The following is a 21,141-nucleotide window of genomic DNA, read 5'->3' on the forward strand; positions in this document are numbered from 1 at the left end:
CACTTGAAAAAGAGAAGTGGAAGAAAAAAAGTTTTAAGGGATTGAGTGAACAAAACAAACGTTTTCAAAATTCCTTGACATTAATTCATTTTTTTTACAAATCCAGTCAGTTTTTCACACTGATCCAATGTCATCATAATGATTTCTGTTGTTGAAATGATGTGTAAAATGTTGATTCAACCAGTTTGTGCCCAATGGGTTATTATTAATCATTTATACTCTGTGGTATGACTGAATTAGTTGGCTATTTCATTAGGATAACAAGCAACACCACCCTTCAATAGCATTCATCTGGCAATACATTCACATCAGGTGGCCTATATACAGTAACAGCATGAACTCCAAAACGGTGTTCTGTGCACCACAGCTGCACTGATTTTATTTTATTTAGGATCCCCATTAGTCTTACTGGGTGTCAGACACAACGAAAAATACATTACAGATGAAAGACTTCAAATTGTACATAGTCAATTTATGATCTCATAGTTGATCATGTCTGGATGAGGTATCATATTGTCCATTCATGCTGTGATTAGTAATTATACTGTATCTAAAGAGCAGGTTTTTTTTTCTGCAGAAGCACCTTTGGACAATAGATGGAGAGACACTCACAGTGCCATTACAGGAGTTAAAGTTGCTGTGTAAATATAGGTTGTCAAGGGTTAATAAACTGAGAGGGGGCTGGTGAGGGGGTGTGAATTTGGTTGCTGTACTCCGCCAGCCTGTATGACATCACCACTGATGTTACCTGTCAAACATAGCTGCACCTCTTTGTCCAATCGTAACAGATTTACCCTTGTTTTGGTCCACTGGCCCATTAAGATTGGGGCCTGGGGTCTATATATAAACTCAGCAAAAAAAGAAACGTCCTCTCACTATCAACTGCGTTTTTTTCAGCAAACTTAACATGTGCAAATATTTGTATGAACATAACAAAATTCAACAACTGAGACATAAACTGAACAAGTTCCACAGACATGTGACTAACAGAAATTGAATAATGTATCCCTAAACAAAGAGGGGGTCAAAATCTAAAGTAACAGTCAGTATTTTTTTTTTTTTTTTCACCTTTATTTAACCAGGTAGGCCAGTTGAGAACAAGTTCTCATTTACAACTGGGACCTGGCCAAGATAAAGGAAAGCAGTGTGACTTAAACAACAACACAGAGTTACACATGAGATAAACAAACGTGGAGTCAATAACAATAGAAAAATCTGTATACGGTGTGTGCAAATGAAGTAAGGAGGTAAGGCACTAAATAGGCCAATAGTAGCAAAGTAATTACCATTTAGCAATTTACACTGGAGTGATATATGTGCAGATGAGGTTCAAGTAGAAATACTGGTGTGCTAAAGAGCAGAAAAACAAAATCAAATATGGGAATGAGGTAGGTAGCTGGTTGGATGGGCTATTTTCAGATGGGCTGTGTACAGCTGCAGCGATCGGTAAGCTGTTCTGACAGCTGACGCTTAAAGTTAGTAAGGGAGATATAAGTCTCCAGCTTCAGTGATTTTTGCAATTCGATCCAGTCACTTACAGCAGAGAACTAAGGAAAGGCGGCCAGAGGAGGTGTTGGCTTTGGGGATGACCAGTGAAATATTCCTACTGGAGCGGGTGCTATGGGTGGATGTTGCTATGGTGACCAGAGAGCTGAGATAAGGTGGAGCTTTACCTAGCAAAGACTTATAGATGACCTGGAGCCAGTGGTTTTGGTGACTAATATGTAGTGAGGTCCAGCCAACGAGAGCATACAGGTCACAGTGGAGGGCAGTATATGGGACTTTGGTAACAAAATGGATGGCACTGTGATAGACTGCACCCAATTTGCTGAGTAGAGTGTTGGAGGCTATTTTGTAAATGACATCGCCGAAGTCGAGGATCGGTAGGATAGTCAGTATGTTTGGCAGCATGAGTGAAGGAGGCTTTTTTTGCGAAATAGGAAGCTGATTCTAGATTTCATTTTGGATTGGAGATGCTTAGTGTGAGTCTGGAAGGAGAGTTTACAGTCTAGCCAGACACCTCAGTATTTGTCATTGTCCACATATTCTAAGTCAGAACTGTCCAGAGTAGTGATGCTTGTCGGGCGGGTGGGTGTGGGCAGCGATCGGTTGAAGAGCGTGCATTTAGTTTTATTAGCATTGAAGAGCAGTTGGAGGCCACGGAAGGAGTGTTAAGGTTTGGAGGTTTGTTAACACAGTGTCCGAAAGAAGGGTCAGATGTAGACAGAATGGTGTCTTCTGCGTGGAGGTGGATCAGAGGATCACCCGCAGCAAGAGAAAAGAGTCAGGCCGAGAATTAAACCCTGTGGCACCCCCATAGAGACTGCCAGAGTTCCGGACAACAGGCCCTCTGATTTGACACACTGAACTCTATCTGAGAAGTAGTTAGTGAACCAGGCGAGGCAGTCATTAGAGAAACCAAGGCTGTTGAGTCTGCCGATAAAAATACGATGATTGACAGAGTCAAAAGCCTTAGCCATGTCGATGAAGACGGCTGCACAGTACTGTCTTTTATCGATGGCGTTTATAATATCGTTTAGTACCTTGAGCGTGGCTGAGATGCATCCGTGACCAGCTCAGAAACCAGATTGCAAGGGGAGAAGGTATGGTGGGATTCAAAATGGTTGTTATCTGTTTGTTCACTTGGCTTTTGAAGACTAGAAAGGCAGGGCAGGATGGATTTAGGTCTGTAACAGTTTGGGTCTTGAGTGTCTCCCCCTTTGAAGAGGGGGATGAGCGCGGCCGCTTTCCAATCTTTATAAATCTCAGATGATACCCAAGAGAGGTTGAACAGACTAGTAATAGGGGTTGTAACAATGGCGGCGGATAATTTTAGGAAGAGAGGTTCCACATTGTCTAGCCCAGTTGATTTGTAGGGATCCAGATTTTTCAGCTCTTTCAGAACATCAGCTGTCTGGATTTGGGTGAAGAAGAAGCGGGGGGCTCGGTCTAGTTGCTGCGGGGGTGCTAAGCTGTTGGCCGAGGTTGGGGTATCAGGGTGTAAAGCATAGCCAGCCATAGAGAAATGCTTATTGAAATTCACGATTATCGTGGATTTATCGGTGGTGACAGTGTTTCCTAGCCTCAGTGCAGTGGGCAGCTGGGAGGAGGTGCTCTTATTCTCCGTGGACTTTACAATGTCCCAAAACCTTTTGGAATTAGTGCTGCAGGCTAGCTTTTTCTGTTTGAAAAAGCTAGCATTTGCTTTTATTTAATTTATTTCCCTGGCCACATCTGCAGTCCTCATGCCTCCTTGCAGCATGCCTAAGGCACGTTCACGCAGATGAGCAGGGACCCTGGGCATCGTTCTTTTGGTGTTTTTCAGAGTCAGTAGAAAGGCCTCTTTAGTGTCCTCTAAGTTTTCATAACTGTGACCATAATTCCCTACCGTCTGTAAGCTGTTAGTGTCTTAACGAACGTTCTACATGTGCATGTTCATTAATTGTTTATGGTTCATTCAACAAGCATGGGAAACAGTGTTTAAACCCTTTACGATGAAGATCTGTGAAGTTATTTGGATTTTTACGAATTGTCTTTCAAAGACAGGGTCCTGAAAAAGGGACGTTTCTTTTTTTGCTGAGTAAGCTCGTCTAGAGAATACCAAATGTGTAACCTGTAAATCTGACTAAATAGAATTTTCCTCAAATATTAATCTGTGCTGTGGTGGTGCTTTTGAAATGTGTTTATCCTCATAAAAACAGAAAATCTTCCATGACAAAAATATTTTATAATTAGAAAATAGGAGTGAATGGAATGAATTGTTGGTAATTTTGAATTTTCAGTGATGTCGAAAAGCAATGTTTACTTCTTATTTAGTTGTCAAATACTTACAGGTATATACAGTACATTCTGTGCTCACAAACCAATGATGTAATATCATTATGAGAAAGGTGTCTGTGAAGAGAAAGAAGTCAGAGACGGAACACCGTAACAACATGATGTTCCACATGTCATCTGTATTGTCATCTCGAATCAATCAAATAAAGACAGCAAGGCATTTTCTATAATAGAGACATTCTTAATGAGTCATGTGGAACTCAATCATTCTATTGAGTTGTTATTCATGTTTAATTATTTGATATACAGTATATACTGTATATAGGATAAGTAATCCTTCTCACCCCTAAAAGATTTAGATGCACTATTGTAAAGTGGCTGTTCCACTGGATGTCATAAGGTGAATGCACCAATGTGTAAGTCGCTCTGGATAAGAGCGTCTGCTAAATGACTTAAATGTAAATGTAATGTATATACAGTTCCAGTCAAACGTTTGGACACAGCTACTCATTCCAGGTGTTTTCTTTATTTGTACTATTTTCTATATTGTAGAATAATAATGAAAACATCAAAACTATGAAATAACACATGAAATCATGTAGTAACCCAAACAGTGTTTAACAAGTTTAAACATCTGGCCCATGTGAATACTGTACATGTGGATTTTAAAAATATATACATTAACAATGTTGCCAAACAAAATAAGCACTTTTCGGTGTTAAGAAATCATTTGGCACAGATGCCTTTCTTAAACGTGTTTTATAATTGATTATGTTATTCTCGAAACCGCAGTCAAATATTTAAATCTGGCGGGAAAGCAAGGGCATCAACGTAATTTGGTGAGCCATTTGCGCAATTTTGTGCGCCAAGGATTTGTCCACCAGATGTCGTCATTGGTCTGCGGCAAATCGAAGAAGCAACCGTGTTTTACGCGCCTCTGTGCTACTGTGCTTCTGATCTCGGGTATCCAGGAAGACAACTCACGAGTCGTCAGAGGAGAAAAGAAAAGGCGAGAGTGAATGAGAATAAAAGGACAGTTCTAGTAGACAGGTCGACACCTGCCTTTCTCCGTCCGCATTCTCGTCGGTATCCTTGTCTGTTTTCAAAGACATGGGTGAATAAACAACCTAATTATTTCTTTAAACAGAATATATTAAACAGAATGTACTCGTTTTACACGGTTATATCAGGCTTGAAAGAGCGCACATTTGGCGAGTGGAGTGGCGTTTATTTAACCGTAAAAGAATGATCCCAACTATTTTGACGCGGAAAGGTAGAGGTTTGTTTGTAGGCTACATTGACAAGTAGTACAGGTGGTTTTGAGAGGGGTCGTGCAGATATTGTGCAGGATGTCTGACCGATGTCCAGTTTAGTAACCTGTATAGACGGCCACTATTTTCTAACAAGTCGAGGACACTCCAACTACAAGTGGCCATGAAGGACACTGGCGAATCAAAGGACCACCAACTAACAGTAAGTACAATACCGTAGCCTACCTATACATCATCATATCTGTTTACTATTACTGCAAGAACAGCAGTAATGTTGTATAGCCTACCGGTATGGGATCATTTAAGTGTAATATACCACATGGAAGTCGTGACTTTAGATAATTGTGTAGACTAGATTGTAGTCTATATGCCCGTTGGTTCTGGGTTGCTGAGATGAATGCCACTCAACCTGGTATTTTATTCAGATAGCCCACATCAACAATTAGAATAAAATAAAATACAATACAAGTTTATTATAGCCTAAATTACATTACTAAGCAAATGATGCCTTTTATTACAGTACCTCTTGCCTCAGTCACATATGGAGACATTTGTTTACCTTTAACATTGAATTCCCATGTCATAAGTTAATAGTTGGCCATCTCCACACAGACTGTATTCTTTCCCAGTGGTTCCAGCCTGTGTAATATACCATATCTGAATTATTAACATGGCTCATTTCAGTTCCCCAGTCTCTCATCTTCTCCACTATGTCATACACTGACTAGCTCCACAGCACTGGTGATGGAAAATATCAATATCAATCCCCATTGTCTGTGGAATGACTGCATTGTCCTGTAAAGGTTGAATTCATATGGGTCAATGTCAAGAGCTGGATTTATGGCCTGTATCATTCCATATCTACCCACTAAACATGATGTCTTGACTCTGCCACATCTGCCTCATCCCTCTAATAACATAACATTAGTTACCTATTTCACTAACAAACAACACTACCGCCCTACTATTTCATTCTGCAATACATTCACACCAGGTGGCCGATTCAGTCCGACGGTATCAACTCAGAGACTGTTTTCTATGCACCGCTGCAGCCCTGATTATCTAATAGTTTTATAACGTGTGGAGGGGTTATCAGTCTATACATTGGTCTGTCTTGGTCTAAGTATCATAATGTCCCACCCCACCCCTGAATAGTGTTTTGACGGAGAGAGAGAGATCTTCAGGACAATAGATGGAGAGAGGCTCATGTCATAGTGACATTACACAAGTTAAATTACTCTGTTAAAAACAGAGGGTAACCATGATCATTTACTTTATCCTTTGCTCTTGTTGACTTGTGAATGACATCAAGATTCAAGATTATTGCTGTGGTGTGAATGAAGATGCTGTTCTGTTATGTACTGTGAAAGCTCTAACCTTTTCAAAGCACTGTGAAAGTTAATATAATAAATAATAATAATAATATATGCCATTTGCAGACGCTTTTATCCAAAGCGACTTACAGTCATGTGTGCATACATTCTACGTATGGGTGGTCCCGGGAATCGAACCCACTACCCTGGCTAACGCCATGCTCTACCAACTGAGCCACAGAAGGACCACTAAGTTCTAACTGTGAAAGCTCTAACCTTGCACTGTTCTCTCTGTGAAATATCTAACCCTGTGTTGTCGTCACTGTGTCTCTCTCTGAAAGCTCTAACCGTCTTCTACCTGTGTGTCTCTGTGAAATCTTTAACCCTGTGTTGTTTTTGTGTGTTTCTCTGTGAAAGGTCTAAACCTGTGTTAGTGTAGTTGTGTGTTGCTCTAATTGTGAGAGCTCTAAGACTGTGTTTTTCAACCTGTGTGTCTCCCAGGTGGCCCTGAGGATCAGACCCCTCAGCGATTCTGAGCGGGAAGAGGCAGCCACCATAGTGGCCCACAGAGTGGACAACCAGGTTAGATGACCCGCCGTATGTGTGTGTTTGTGTGTGTGTTCATGCGTGCTCATTCTTGCGTGTGTGTGTGTGTGTGTGTGTGTGTGTGTCTGTGCAAGCTCGCAAGTTGTTCCAGGCCTCTCTCGCATCCAGTCACAAGGCCTGCTTCACATATATAATGTATCTGCAGGTGCATGCACTGTTCACAGCAGCGCAGCACAGTATAGCTGGTCTTAACCAAGTGAGGTCGATCACTGTGTGTGTGTGTGTGCGTGTGCGTGTGCGTGTGCGTGTGTGTGTGTGTGTGTGTGTGTGTGAGAGAGAGAGAGATGCGTGCGGATGGCTCTGTATTGTGATTCAGTGGATTGTTATAGTTTAGAGAGTGACCTCTCTCATAGAGGATGGAAATTGGATTAATTCTGATGAAAGAAGACATGTCTGGACTGTATCAAAGGAGGACATGATGTGTGTGAAACAGCTTGTGCCGTTATTGAATGCTCCTATCCTTGATGGAACTGCTATTTGAGAACCACCATTTATCATTCTGCCACTATTATGAACATAGAGAATTATTATTATGAGCTTATTTGGCGGTCATTCTATTTACATGCAGTCCATGTATTTAACTGAAATACCAATTCCAGTTTTACTCATTTCAAAGCATGACCCCAACCAAAGGAAGTTAATCCATGATATACAGCACAGGGAAAGGCAGGGCTCCTATAGGGTCCTTGGGGAGCATATTTACCTGGAGCCAATTAGAAGCCTCCAGGTGTGTCCCTCATGGAGACAACTTGGATACCACGTAGTAATTCTTCTGATGTGATGATGATAAGAAGGAGGGTGAGAATGATGATGATGATAATCAGCAGTATTATGACTGCGATATGGTTGAGGTGTTAATACCACTGAGAATAAACTGGTTTAGGTCTTAGTGGGTGATCTGCTGTAGGGACGAGATGTTGTTAAACTTATGTTTGGAATGACAATTCCATGAGGAGTTAGGAGAGCAGAAACACTCCAGGGTAAGATAACATTGGTTTTGCTGGTGAAAGATTTGACACGGTTCACATAATAATAAGTCTGTCATCACTAATTTGTTGTTCATTTCAGTCAAAGTCTTTGACTGCATGGAAGGTGGTGCCACAGTTAAACTGGAAATAATCAGCATTAATTGTGAGTGAGGGACTGGAGGGACTGAGACCTGGCGTACTCTCTGTCTGTGGCTCTCAAAAGCAATTCAATTAACCTACAACCAGACTTATTAACCCAGCAACTCTCCCTCTGCCTTGATGACACCAGCAGGAGTAAGCTAAGTGTGATAGGCCCATTGTGATGGTGTATTATTGCTGACACAGCCCTGCTTTTTACAGTGAACAACAGTTCTTCTGTTAGCTCCTCAATCCATGCACCTTGGTTGGAGAGCAAGGTAGCAAGCAATGTTATTTTCCCTTTACAACATTATTGTCAACATTATTGGTGAAACATTTTTATTGTCACAGTAGAATTAAACAAAATGTAACCTCTACGTACACTGTTGATGTTATGCTATTGAAAAACAAAGGCAAGGTGATATTATTATATATATTATATTATTATTTTGTGAGTGGTTCATCTGTGTAGAGTAACAGCCTAGCAGGTTATCTTAGGTCTCTGTGTGTTTGCAGCCAAGGGCTTATAGTCACTACAATACAAAAACAGGTTGTGGAGACAGTGTGCGGGGTATTGTGTGTGTGTGTGTGTACTGCGTAGTGTTTGCCTCTTACCTGATAAAGGGCTTATAAGACTATGTGTTCCTGTGGAGGGAGAGAGGGAGGGAGTTGTGTTACTTGCTCCTAACAGTGCAGTAACAAAAAAGTCTAACAAATTTATAATAAAAACTAGAAGCAACAAATCATGAATGTCAGGAGGATTCCAGTTAACATCCCAAATAGCACTGTATCAGTAATCCAAATCACAATCTCTACGTATACAGTGCCTTCAGACTTTTTTCCATTTGTTATGTTACAGTCCTATTCTAAAATTGATTAAATTGTTTTTTTCCTCATCTATCTTCACACAATACCCCATATTGACAAAGCAAAAATAGGTTTTATTTCATTTTGCTAATTTATTTAAAATAAAAACACTTATATTACATTTACATAACTATTCATACCCTTTACTCAGTACTTTGTTGAAGTAACTTGTCCCGAAGCCACTCCTGCATTGTCTTGGCTGTGTGCTTAAGGTCGTTGTCCTGTTGGAAGGTGAACCTTTGCCTCAGTCTGAGGTCCTGAGCGCTCTGGAGCAGGTTTTCATCAACGATCTCTCTGTAAATTGCTCCATTCATCTTTACCTCGATCCTGACTAGTCTCCCAGTCCCTGCTGCTGATAAACATCCCCACCACTGTGCTTCACCGTAAAGACGGTGCCAGCTTTCCTCCAGATGTGAGGCTTGGCATTCAGGCCAAAGTATAAGGGCACAAGGCGAGACCCAGATGCACACACAGGAGGCAGATGGTTAGAGTCCAAGATGTTTATTAACAATGCAAAAGGGGTAGGCAAGAGAATGGACAGGCAAAAGGTAAAATCCAGTTCAGAGTTCCAGAGGTTCAGAATGGCAGGCAGACTCGAGGTCAGGGCAGGCAGAATGGTCAGGTAGGCGGGAATGGAGTCCAGAAAACAGGCAAAGGTCAAAACCGGGAGAATTAGTAGAAGAGAATAGAAAAGCAGGCGCACAGGAAAAAACACGCTGGTTGACTTGAACATACAAGACGAACTGGCACAGAGAGACAGGAAACACAGGGATAAATCCTCCAGGGAAAATAAGCAACACCTGGAGTGGGTGGAGACAATCACAAGGGCAGGTGAAACAGATCAGGGTGTGACACAAAGAGTTCAATCTTGGTTTCATCAGACCAGAGAATCTTGTTTCTCAAGGTCTGAGAGTCCTTTTGGCAAATTCCAAGCGGGTGGTCATGTGCCTTTTACTGAGGAGCGGTTTCCATCTGGCCACTCTACCATAAAGGCCTGATTGGTGGAGTGCTGCAGAGATGGTTGTCCTTCTAGATGTTCTCACATCTCCACAGAGGAACTCTGGAGCTCTGTCAAAGTGACCATCGGGTTCTTGGTCACCAAAGCCCGACTCCCCGATTGCTGAGTTTGAACGGGTGGCCAGCTCTAGGAAGAGTCTTGGTGGTTCCAAACTTATTCCATTTAGGAATGATGGAAGCCACTGTGTTCTTGGGGAACTTCAATGCTGCAGAAATATTTTCGTACCCTTGTCCAGATCTGTGCCTCGACACAATCCTGTCTCGGAGCTCTATGGACAATTCCTTCAACCTCAATCGCTTGGTTTTTGTTCTGACATGCACTGTCAATTGTGGGACCTTATATAGACAGGTGGGTGTGTGACTTTCCAAGTCATGTCCAATCAATTGAATTTACCAGAGGTTGTCATGACTTTACTTTCATTAATCTTTCATTGACTGTTTTTTATCTAATCAACTATGTTTAATTGTTACCCGATGAAATTAATAATGTAAAAATTAAATAATTAGGATTTGGGGCACCATGAGAGCAGTTGTTTAAAGAGTTACCATCTCCCAAATTAAACTCCAAAGGTCTTTACCTATCACATCCATAAAGCAGTGAACATATTAATCATAACCTCTTATCATATGATTCTGAACAGTTGTAACCTCCTTGCATCTGCAAAAACCTCAGCCGTACTTATGAGTCAGTACTACACATATTGGTTTAATTTATTTATTTACTAGCTAACTAAATGATAACACAGGATACCATCCCTAGCGGACTGACACAATATGGTGTCTTTTTACAAAAGGAGATGGAGAAGAAGGGAGAGTGCGAGAGAGAGAAAAATAAACACTTATCGTTGATACATTTTAGAAACTATTCTCACGGTAATCATATACCTTGCACACGAACCGCCATCGGTTTGGAGTAAGAAATCATTAATGTATTTATGTGTCATTGCCTTGGTTCGCTGTTGGGCATTTTCGCGTCACGCTTGTAAGACTCCGATTGTCCAAAAGCGGTCGTTCACCCGTCCCACTTAAGTTCACTTTTCTAGATACTTTTGTTAGGACAGCTAATCAACCGTACCAGTGATGGTCCGAGAGGGTAGTTTTCTTCTCCACTTCGTGTTGGTATTCAGGGTTCAAACTATGGATGGATGCACGATATATCACGATATATTAGCTACGATTATTAGCTAAAAATGCGAACATCGACATCGGCCCGAAGTATAGTTTAACACCTGTGTAAAACCGATGTCAACGCTGATATAACGTAGGTACATGATGTAATGATGCCACGTAAAATTTAGAGCTACACGTGCAACACATCATTCCTAACCTAGCCCACAATGTCTGCTGTGTATGTGGATTGAGCTGTCAACAAGTCGAACAGTCATTTGAAAGAGTAAGAACATTTCAGCAAGACAACTCAAAGGCAAAATCCAATAATGCCAATATAATGGAATTCATTTCCCTTGACAATCAACCATTCTCTGTCGTGGGTGATGTAGGCTTTCGCCGACTGGTCGAGCACCGGTACACGTACACACTACCAAGTGCACAATTTTAAAAATGTTGCCCTACCTGAGTTACACAGTAATAGCGTCACTGCTATTAGCTTCACGACTGACATTTGGACCACCTATATCAGCCCCGTGAGCATGCTGAGTCTGACAGCACAGTGGGTCGTTGAGGATTTTGTACTGGGTAAAGTCGTATTTCATGCTCATAAATGTGTCTTATCGCTGCTGTCATTTCAATGGCATTTGAGAACATGTTTGAAACTTGGAAACATGAACACACTCCTAGCTCCATTCGATCAACTGACTCCAGAAATAAGCTCATCAACTGCGCCTGCAGCAGACGTGATACCCTCTGTCATGGCATTGAAATGCCTGCTCAACAAAACTACCAAGGCTGTGAACAAGCAATTCGGTGGCATTCTCTCTTTACTGTTTCTTCACCATGCTCAATGCTATGTACAAGGACCGCTACTTCGACGCAGATAAGAAACAGGGTTTACGTGAAATGTTACATGCACAGCTGAACAAGATGGAAACGGATACAAGCACAGTGCGCACCGAGGAAGAGTGGCCATAGACAGACAGAGCTGAAACTTCACTGCTTGACATGTATGATGAAATCCTGGTTGAGAATGAAACGACTGAACAAATGAACAATAAAACAGCACAGCAATTAAGTGAAAGAAATAGGTTTTGATTATGTTTTACTGGTAATGGAGACATATGTACTGTAAATGCCAGCAAAATAACTGTCACGATCGTCGTAGTGAGGAGACCAAAGCGCAGCGTGATGTGAATACATCTTTTTAATGAAAGATGAAAAAACATTAAGTACACTAAACAAACAAACAACATAACCACTATCAAAACTGAGTGCAAACATGCAACATCACATAGACAATAACCCACGAAATACCCAAAGAAGATGGCTGCCTAAATATGGTTCCCAATCAGAGACAACGATAAACAGCTACCTCTAATTGAGAACCAATCTAGGCAACCATAGACATACATAAACACCTAGATGGTAAACAACACCATAAACCTACAAAAAACCCTAGACAGTAGAAAAACACATACATCACCCACGTCACACCCTGACCTAACCAAAATATATAAAGAAAACAAAGAATACTCAGGTCAGGGCGTGACAATAACTTTTTGGTCAGTGTGGTGTGTGTGTAACCTTTATTTAACCTGGCAAGTCAGTTAAGAACAAATTATTATTTACAATGACGGCCCTATGGGACTCCCAATCACGGCTGGATGTGATACAGCCTGGATTCGAACAAGGGACTGTAGTGATGTCTCTTGCAGTGAGATGCAGTGTCTTAGACCGCTGCATCCATGTGTGTGTATTAACTATTTAACTGTATTTGAATGCTTAAAAGGCTGCTAAAATTTTAAATATTGGGTATCGGTATCAAGTTTTTTTGGCAAGGAAAATATTGGATATTGGTATCGGCCAAAAATGTCATATCGATGCATCACTAGTTAAAATCAAAATAAAATCACATTTATTTATAAAGCCCTTCTTCATCAGCTGATGTCACAAAGTGCTGTACAGAAACCCAGCCTAAAACCCCAAACAGCAAGCAATCCAGATGTAGAAGCTGGAAAGTGGTCATTATTAAAGTGGCTAGTGATCTATTTCTAAAAGTCGCCAGTGATTCCTAATCTATGTCTATAGGCAGCCGCCTCTGATGTGCTAGTGATGGCTCTTTAGCAGTCTGATGGCCTTAGGATAGAAGCTGTTTTTCAGTCTCCCGGTTCCAGCTTTGATGCAACTGTACTTGTCTTGCAGCGAACATAGAAGTAATTTAGCTCGTCTGGTAGGCTCGTGTCACTGGGCACTTCGCGGCTGTGCTACCCTTTGTAGTCTTTAATAGTTTGCAAGCCCTGCCACTTTGGAGCCAGGGTAGTACGATTCAATCTTAGTGCTGTGTTGACACTTTGCCTGTTTGATGGTTCGTCGGATGGCAAAGCAGGATTTATTTTTAGCTTCTGGGTTATAGTTCCGCTCCTTGAAAGCGGCAGCTACAGTGGGGCAAAAAGTATTTAGTCAGCCACCAATTGTGCAAGTTCTCCCACTTTAAAATATGAGAGAGGCCTGTAATTTTCATCATATGTACACTTCAACTATGACAGAAATAATGAGGGGGGAAAATCCAGAAAATCACATTGTAGGATTTTTAATGAATGTATTTGCAAATTATGGTGGAAAAAAGTATTTGGTCAATAACAAAAGTTTATCTCAATACTTTGTTATATACCATTTGCTGGCAATGACAAGAGGTCAAACATTTTCTGTAAGTCTTCACAAGGTGTTCACACACTGTTGCTGGTATTTTGGCCCATTCCTCCATGCAGATCTCCTCTAGAGCAGTGATGTTTTGGGGCTGTTGCTGGGCAACACGGACTTTCAACTCCCTCCAAAGATTTTCTATTGGGTTGAGATCAGGAGACTGGCTAGGCCACTTGAAATGCTTCTTACGAAGCCACTCCTTCGTTGCCCGGGCGGTGTGTTTGCGATCATTGTCATGCTGAAAGACCCAGCCACATTTCATCTTCAATGCCCTTGCTGATGGAAGGAGGTTTTCACTTAAAATCTCATGATACATGGCCCCATTCATTCTTTCCTTTACACGGATCAGTCGTCCTGGTCCCTTTGCAGAAAACCAGCCCCAAAGCATGATGTTTCCACCCCCATGCTTCACAGTAGGTATGGTGTTCTTTGGATGCAACTCAGCATTCTTTGTCCTCCAAACACGACGAGTTGAGTTTTTACCAAAAAGTTCTATTTTGGTTACATCTGACCATATGACATTCTCCCAATCTTCTTCTGGATCATCCAAATGCTCTCTAGCAAACTTCAGACAGGCCTGGACATGTACTGGACATGTACTGGCTTAAGCAGGGGGACACGTCTGGCAGTGGTCTGCAGGATTTGAGTCCCTGGCGGCGTAGTGTGTTACTGATGGTAGGCTTTGTTACTTTGGTCCCAGCTCTCTGCGGGTCATTCACTAGGCTCCCCAGTGTGTTTCTGGGATTTTTGCTCACCGTTCTTGTGATCATTTTGACCCCACGGGGTGAGATCTTGCGTGGAGCCCCAGATCGAAGGAGATTATCAGTGGTCTTGTATGTCTTCCATTTCTTAATAATTGCTCCCACAGTTGATTTCTTCAAACCAAGCTGCTTACCTATTGCAGGCCTCTCTCATCTTTTTAAGTGGGAGAACTTGCACAATTGGTGGCTGACTAAATACCTTTTTGCCCCACTGTATACCCTTTAGCTCAGTGCGGATGTTGCCTATAATATATGGCTTCTGGTAGGGGTATGTACGTACTCACTGTGGAGACGAAGTCATCGATGCACTTATTGATGAAGCCAGTGACTGATGTGGTGTACTCCTCAATGCCATCTGAAGAATCCCGGAACATATTCCAGTCTGTGATAGCAAAACAGTCCTGTAGCTTAGCACCTGCTTCATCTGACCACTGTCTTATTGACCGAGTCACTGGTGCTTCCTGCTTTAGTTTTTGCTTGTAAGCAAGTATTTTGGAATGAGATATTTGACAAGAAAGCGTCCACATAGTTTTGGTCATGTAGTGAATGCTAAGAATAATATGTACCAAACATTAGGAACATCCCCCCTCCCCCTTTTTGCCCTCAGAACACCCTGAATTCGTCGGAGCATGGACAGATGTGTCGAAAGCGCTCCACGGGGATGCTGGCCCATGTTGACTCCAACACTTCCCACAGTTGTCAAGTTGGCTGGATGTCCTTTGGCTGGTGGACCATTCTTTATATACATGGGAAACTGTTGAGCATGAAAAACCCAGCAGTGTTGCAGTTCTTGACACGAACCGGTGTGCCTGGCACCTACTACCATACCCCGTTTAAAGGCACTTAAATATTTTGTCTTGCCCATTCACCCTCTGAAAGGCACACATACACACACAATCCATGTCTCAATTGTCTCAAGGCTTAAAAATCCTTCTTCACCCTTTCTAGCACAGAACCCCTCGACAACATTCCGCTGAAAAGGCAGCGAGCGAAATTCCAAAATATTTTTGGGAAATATGTAACTTTCACCCATTAACAAGTCCAATACAGCAAATGAAAGATTAACATCTTGTTAATCTACGCATAGTGTCCGATTTCAAAAATACGTTACAGCGATAGCACAACATAAGTCTATGTTAGGTCAAATCCAAGTCGAAAAAACACACATCCATTTTTCCAGCCAAAGATAGGAGTCACAAAAAGCAGAAATATAGATGAAATGAATCACTAACCTTTGATGATCTTCATCAGATGACACTCATAGGACATCATGTTACACATTACATGTATGTTTTGTTCGATAATGTGCATATTTATATCCAAAAATCTCAGTTTACATTGACGCCTTACGTGCAGTAATTCCAAAAATTCTGGTGATTTTGCAGAAATACTCATAGTAAACATTGATAAAAGATACAAGTGTTATTTACAGAATTAAAGATAGACTTCTCCTTAATGCAACCGTTGTGTCAGATTTCAAAAGAACTTTACGGAAAAAGCGTAATCTGAGAACGGCGCTCAGACCACTGACTCAAAGGTCTCATGAGCCCCTCCTTTATAGTAGAATCCTCATTCAAGTTTCTAAAGACGGTTGACATCTAGTGAAAGCCGTAGGAAGTGCAACTTTATCCATATCTCAATGTGTATTCAGTAGGTTTTGAAAGACTACAAACCTCAGATGTCCCACTTCCTGGTTGGATTTTTCTCAGGTTTTCGCCTGCCATATGAGTTCTGTTATATTCACAGACATCATTCAAACAGTTTTAGAAACTTCAGAGTGTTTTCTATCCAATGCAAATACTAATATGCATATATTAGCATCTGGGACAGAGTAGGAGGCAGTTCACGCTATTCATCCAAAGTGAAAATGCTGCCCCCTATCCCAAAAAGGTTAACCTGTCTCCCTTTCATCTACAGTGATTGAAATGGATTTAACAAGTGACATCAACAAGGGATCATAGCTTTCACCTGGATTCACCTGATCAGTCTATGTCATGGAAAGAGCAGGAGTTCTTAATGTTTTGGACACTCAAGAATCCAGTATATAAACATGCTGTGTGTACCAACAGTGTAACACACATGCAATGTAGCCTACATCACCAGGGGGTTATGAGATTACCATGCACAGGAGTTTACACACACACGCACACACACACACACACACACACACACACACACACACACACACACACACACACACACACACACACACACACACACACACACACACACACACACACACACACACACACACACACACACACACAGAATCGCTGACGAACTAAGAATAAAGCACCCTCCTCCTGAATGTGTTTGTGCAACAGGCACCTTATGGCACCCTCTGCTCTCTCCCTCCAGGTAAGTAAGGTTGAGACAGATTAGCTGGTGGCTGGCTAGTGGAGGCTACGCTCTGTCTCTCTTTGTCCCACCCACCCACCCACCCTCTCTCTCTCTCTCTCTCCTCTCTCTCTCTCTCTCTCTCTCTCTCTCTCTCTCTCTCTCTCTCTCTCTCTCTCTCTCTCTCTCTCTCTCTCTCTCTCTCTGTCCCTCTCTCTCTCTCTCTCTCTCTCTCTCTCTCTCTCTCTCTCTCTCTGTGTCCCCCCCTCTCTCTCTCTCTCTCTCTCTCTCTCTCTCTCTCTCAGACGATTCAGTGGCGAGCGTCTAAGCCTGAGGTGGATGAGATGAGCTCACTTAGGGGCATTAGAGGGAAGCTCAGCTAAGCTTGCTGGCTGCCACCTGCTCTTTGGAGCTTCCCAGCCACAACCCTATTCTACCCAGTCCACCTCCAGCCACCTGTTGTGAGGATAACCAGCAGAGCCATGTCTGGAGGTGAATCAGGTTCCTCCTCTCCTTGAAAGACAAGGGAAAGTCAGAGGTAGCTCAGAATTGGAGTGTATTATGAAAGACATCATTGAGAATAGTGGTTAACTTGACATTTGGGCGTTTCAAATGAGTGCTGGTGATATGTGAGCTTTGTTTTTGGCACGTTGGCTAGTTTTGGTCGGGACGTTATCCAGATAGGGTGGCAGGTAGTCCCAGGGTTAGAGCGTTTGGCCAGTAACCAAAAGCTAGCGCTGATTTTAATACTTGAGCCGAGCCGACAAGGTGAAAAATTGGTTGTTGTGCATGGCACTTAACCCCAATTTCTCCAGGGACACCAGCAAAATCGTGTAACCCTTGCTGTGACTCCACTCCTCGCGGGTGTCTGAGGGGGAGTTGGGATATGCAAAAAAAAAACTGTTTTCAATTCACTCAAGTACACACTTGTACAAAGTGTGAAATAGGATAAATTGAAGCACCTACTAAATGATATTATTATGATGTGAGAGGATAGCTAAGTGCTAGTGGTTATTATGTTAATTAAAACAGAACCCTACAGTGTGGGGGGAGGGACCATCTGGACATGGGAGACAAAGACTTACATAACCATGTTATGATCTACTGCTATGGCTCCACTATACCAAGAGACAGCAGTTAAAATGTGGAGAAGACTTCAAAATACAATTCTTACTGTTCAGTCACTACTCACTGGTGTAGCAGATTTTATTTAGATGTATACTCACTTTTTAGTTTTTAGTTTAGTTTATTAATTCGGCCATTTAAAAATAAAAAAAAGAAGCACACATAAAACTTGAAAACGCAATACATGCACATGAATAAAATCAATGACACACAATAAAGTCTGGGACTTTATTTCCGTTGTGGTCCTCTTGAGAAAAGATGGATAGACAAGATCCAACACAGTATGGCAGTGAAATAATAAAACATAAACAGAGAAGAAGAACATTATCTCATCGTTCCAGTTACATCATAAGGGTTTGACACACGTAGCCTATGTAACATATGGGTTATGACTTCCAGACGTGTTTCCCCCACTTCAATACAGTTGATCTTCTCTTCCTCTGGCCTCTCTTCCTCTGGCCACTGAGTGTGTATTCAGCCTACATGGTAGCAATGAGTAAATGGAGAGACAAACAGGCGCTACTGTCGACCCTAACCATTGATTAACGCTGTCTATATTTACACCATAGGATAAACGCATCCCCCATGATTTAGTCACCTGTAGGGACAGAACAGGAAGTCCCATATAGATGAGCTCAGTCTCACTGGATTCACTGAGCTTATATTTGTGCTAGCTTCAACGTGGGCTATAAGCAGAGCCAGTAAGTCATTCATCTACTGTAACTGTATGGCTCAGGCTATATAGGCACACACCAGCAGCCCTTTTAAATAAGTTTTGAGAAAGGGTAGCCGACCGACTTATAGAGGAGGGAACATACTAATCTGTTCCCAGCAGTTTTCAAACTTGATATGTAGGCCACTAATCTTTAAAGAATATAACTTGACACAGTATTGACATAAGGCAATAATATGCCGTACATTTCCAGACATTTTTATGATATAAGCTTCCCATGCTAAATTGCTTAATCGACAATTATGGAAATGTATGGAGTGCCAAAAGAGTGAAGTGTTAGTCCTATTATCACTGTGCCAGGCTATCTGGTGCGGGGTGGGGTGGTATTGTGTGCCATGCAGGATGTCTCCTGTAGCTTTAGGGCCAGTTAACAGGCAGGGCAGGGCTGTCACCCACACACACAGGAGAATGGTTTATAGGGAGGCCTTGTCCGTCACCATGGAGACCCCCAGACAAGGTCAGGGCTATTGTTTGTATTTTTCACTGCCATAAGAGGGAGGATCTATCTGCTCTGCGTTAGAGAAGTGAGGGAGAGAGGAAGCAGGGTCGGACGGCTCCTATTGGCTACACTAACCATGAAAAAGATTTTCTTCACATGCAGTGTAAAGATTTTCTTCACATGCAATGGAGACTAAGTGAAGTGACTGTCTATTTTGCTGTTGCTTTGGAAGCTTTGAAGGCTTGGAGTCTGTGTGTGGGATTGTGTGACAGGGAGTGGTACACCACTCAAAGTAATGACGTTAGAAAGGAAGAAAAGTTTCTCAGCGCTGTCTTTCCTTCTTTCCTAAAGTAAAACAAAGAGCGGTATTCACCCTATCCCCAGAGGAATTCTAGTCATCTACCTGTTAACACATGGCCATGAATCGACAAATTCCCTTCTTTGTGGACTACAAACATCCTGCCTGGGCATTCTGTATTCTGTTTCTTCTGCTTTTATGCATGCTATGAGGAAGATTGAGGAAGTAGTTGGCGGGGTGATCCTGCTCATTTAAAATGGATGAAAGAAAGAAAGAGACGCTCATTTCCAGGATCATTTTCATCAATAGTTTTCACCATTTAAATTTCATTTGTATCATTTTTATCATGAGCCCAAGATGATCTTGACACAGTTACAGTTTGTTGGATTTTCTAAAATAGAACAGCCACAAAATAGCCTTGTTATTGTGTCCGAGGGATAGACTCTGAGGACTTTGTCCAAACAGTGTCAGAGTCTTTTACGAGGCGTCGTGTTTGAATAAGTTCCTGGACAGGAGAGCAGGGAAAGGAAATACAAACAAACCCCAGCAGCGTCTTTCTTTACCCGTAGCCGAAGATTTAACCTCAGTCAGTTCCTCCACAGAGGTTGAGCCAGGAATGAGAATAAAGTGGCTGTAAATGGCGACGCCACTCCTGGCTGGCGCTGGCTGTGGAGGGAAGTGGTGATGAACAAGTCCTAATGGGGGGAGGGAAGGAGGGAGCCACAGCAGGTTGGAGTTGCATCACAACAAAGGGGCCTATTTTCTGTGCAGCCAGGTTAACATGACAACACTAATAGACAGTCTGACCCTGAACACTGTGTTGCAGTGTGTGTGTGGTGACACAGGACTGCTTTAAGTGCTTAATGCAACCCTAAATGACTTTCAGGGTTTTTAATCACCTACTGTCATTTTTTTCACAGTACAGGTTCATAAAACGCCCTACATCTCTATACCGTATAGGCCTATTTTCTAGTAAAATGAATTTTATGAATAATTCATTAGAGGCTGTTGAGCAAGGCATACAAAAAATATGAATTACTGATCAAAAATATAAACGCAACATGCAAAGTTTTAGCCCCCTGTTTCATTAGCTGAAATAAAAAATCCCAGACATTTTCCATACGCACAAAAAAGCGTATTTTTCTCAAATTTTGTGTGCAAATTTATTTACATCCCTGTTAGTGAGCATTTCTCCTTTGCCAAGATAATCAATCCACCTGACAGGTGTGGCATATCAAGAAGCTGATTAAACAGCATGATCATTACACAGGTACACCTTCTGCTGGGGACAATTAAAGGCCTCCCTAAAATATGCAGATTTGTCACACAGCACAATGCAACAGCGTGCAAGTGGCCTGCTGACTGCAGGAATGTCCACCAGAGCTGTTGCCAGAGAATTGAATGTTCATTTCTCCACCATAAACTGCCTCCGAACTGCCTTCGTTTTAGAGAATTCGGCAGTATGTCCAACCGGCCTCACAACCGCAGACCACGTGTAACCACGCCAGCCCAGGACCTCCACATCCGGCTTCACTTGTAGGATCGTCTGAGACCAGCCACCCAGACAGCTGATGAAACTGTCTGTAATAAATCCCTTTTGTGGGGGAAAACTCATTCTGATTGGCTGGGCCTGGCTCCCAAATGGGTGGGCCTATGCCCTCTCAGGCCCACCCAA

At 42.1% G+C, this 21,141-nt stretch overlaps 1 protein-coding gene across 1 annotated transcript in view; it reads left to right on the plus strand.

Moving 5' to 3' along the window:
* The first annotated feature begins 4,758 nt into the window (after window positions 1–4,758).
* The window catches only part of kif19 (kinesin family member 19), a 79,635-nt gene continuing 63,252 nt past the window's right edge, over window positions 4,759–21,141 (plus strand). Inside the window, exons 1-2 of the mRNA XM_052478028.1 lie at window positions 4,759–5,250; window positions 6,863–6,943. Of these exons, the coding sequence (XP_052333988.1) occupies window positions 5,212–5,250; window positions 6,863–6,943 (120 nt within the window). The 5' untranslated portion in view covers window positions 4,759–5,211. The remainder of the gene's footprint in view (window positions 5,251–6,862; window positions 6,944–21,141) is intronic.

Source organism: Oncorhynchus keta, chromosome 24, assembly GCF_023373465.1.
Source record: "Oncorhynchus keta strain PuntledgeMale-10-30-2019 chromosome 24, Oket_V2, whole genome shotgun sequence".
In the NCBI taxonomy this organism is placed as follows: Eukaryota; Metazoa; Chordata; class Actinopteri; order Salmoniformes; family Salmonidae; genus Oncorhynchus; species Oncorhynchus keta.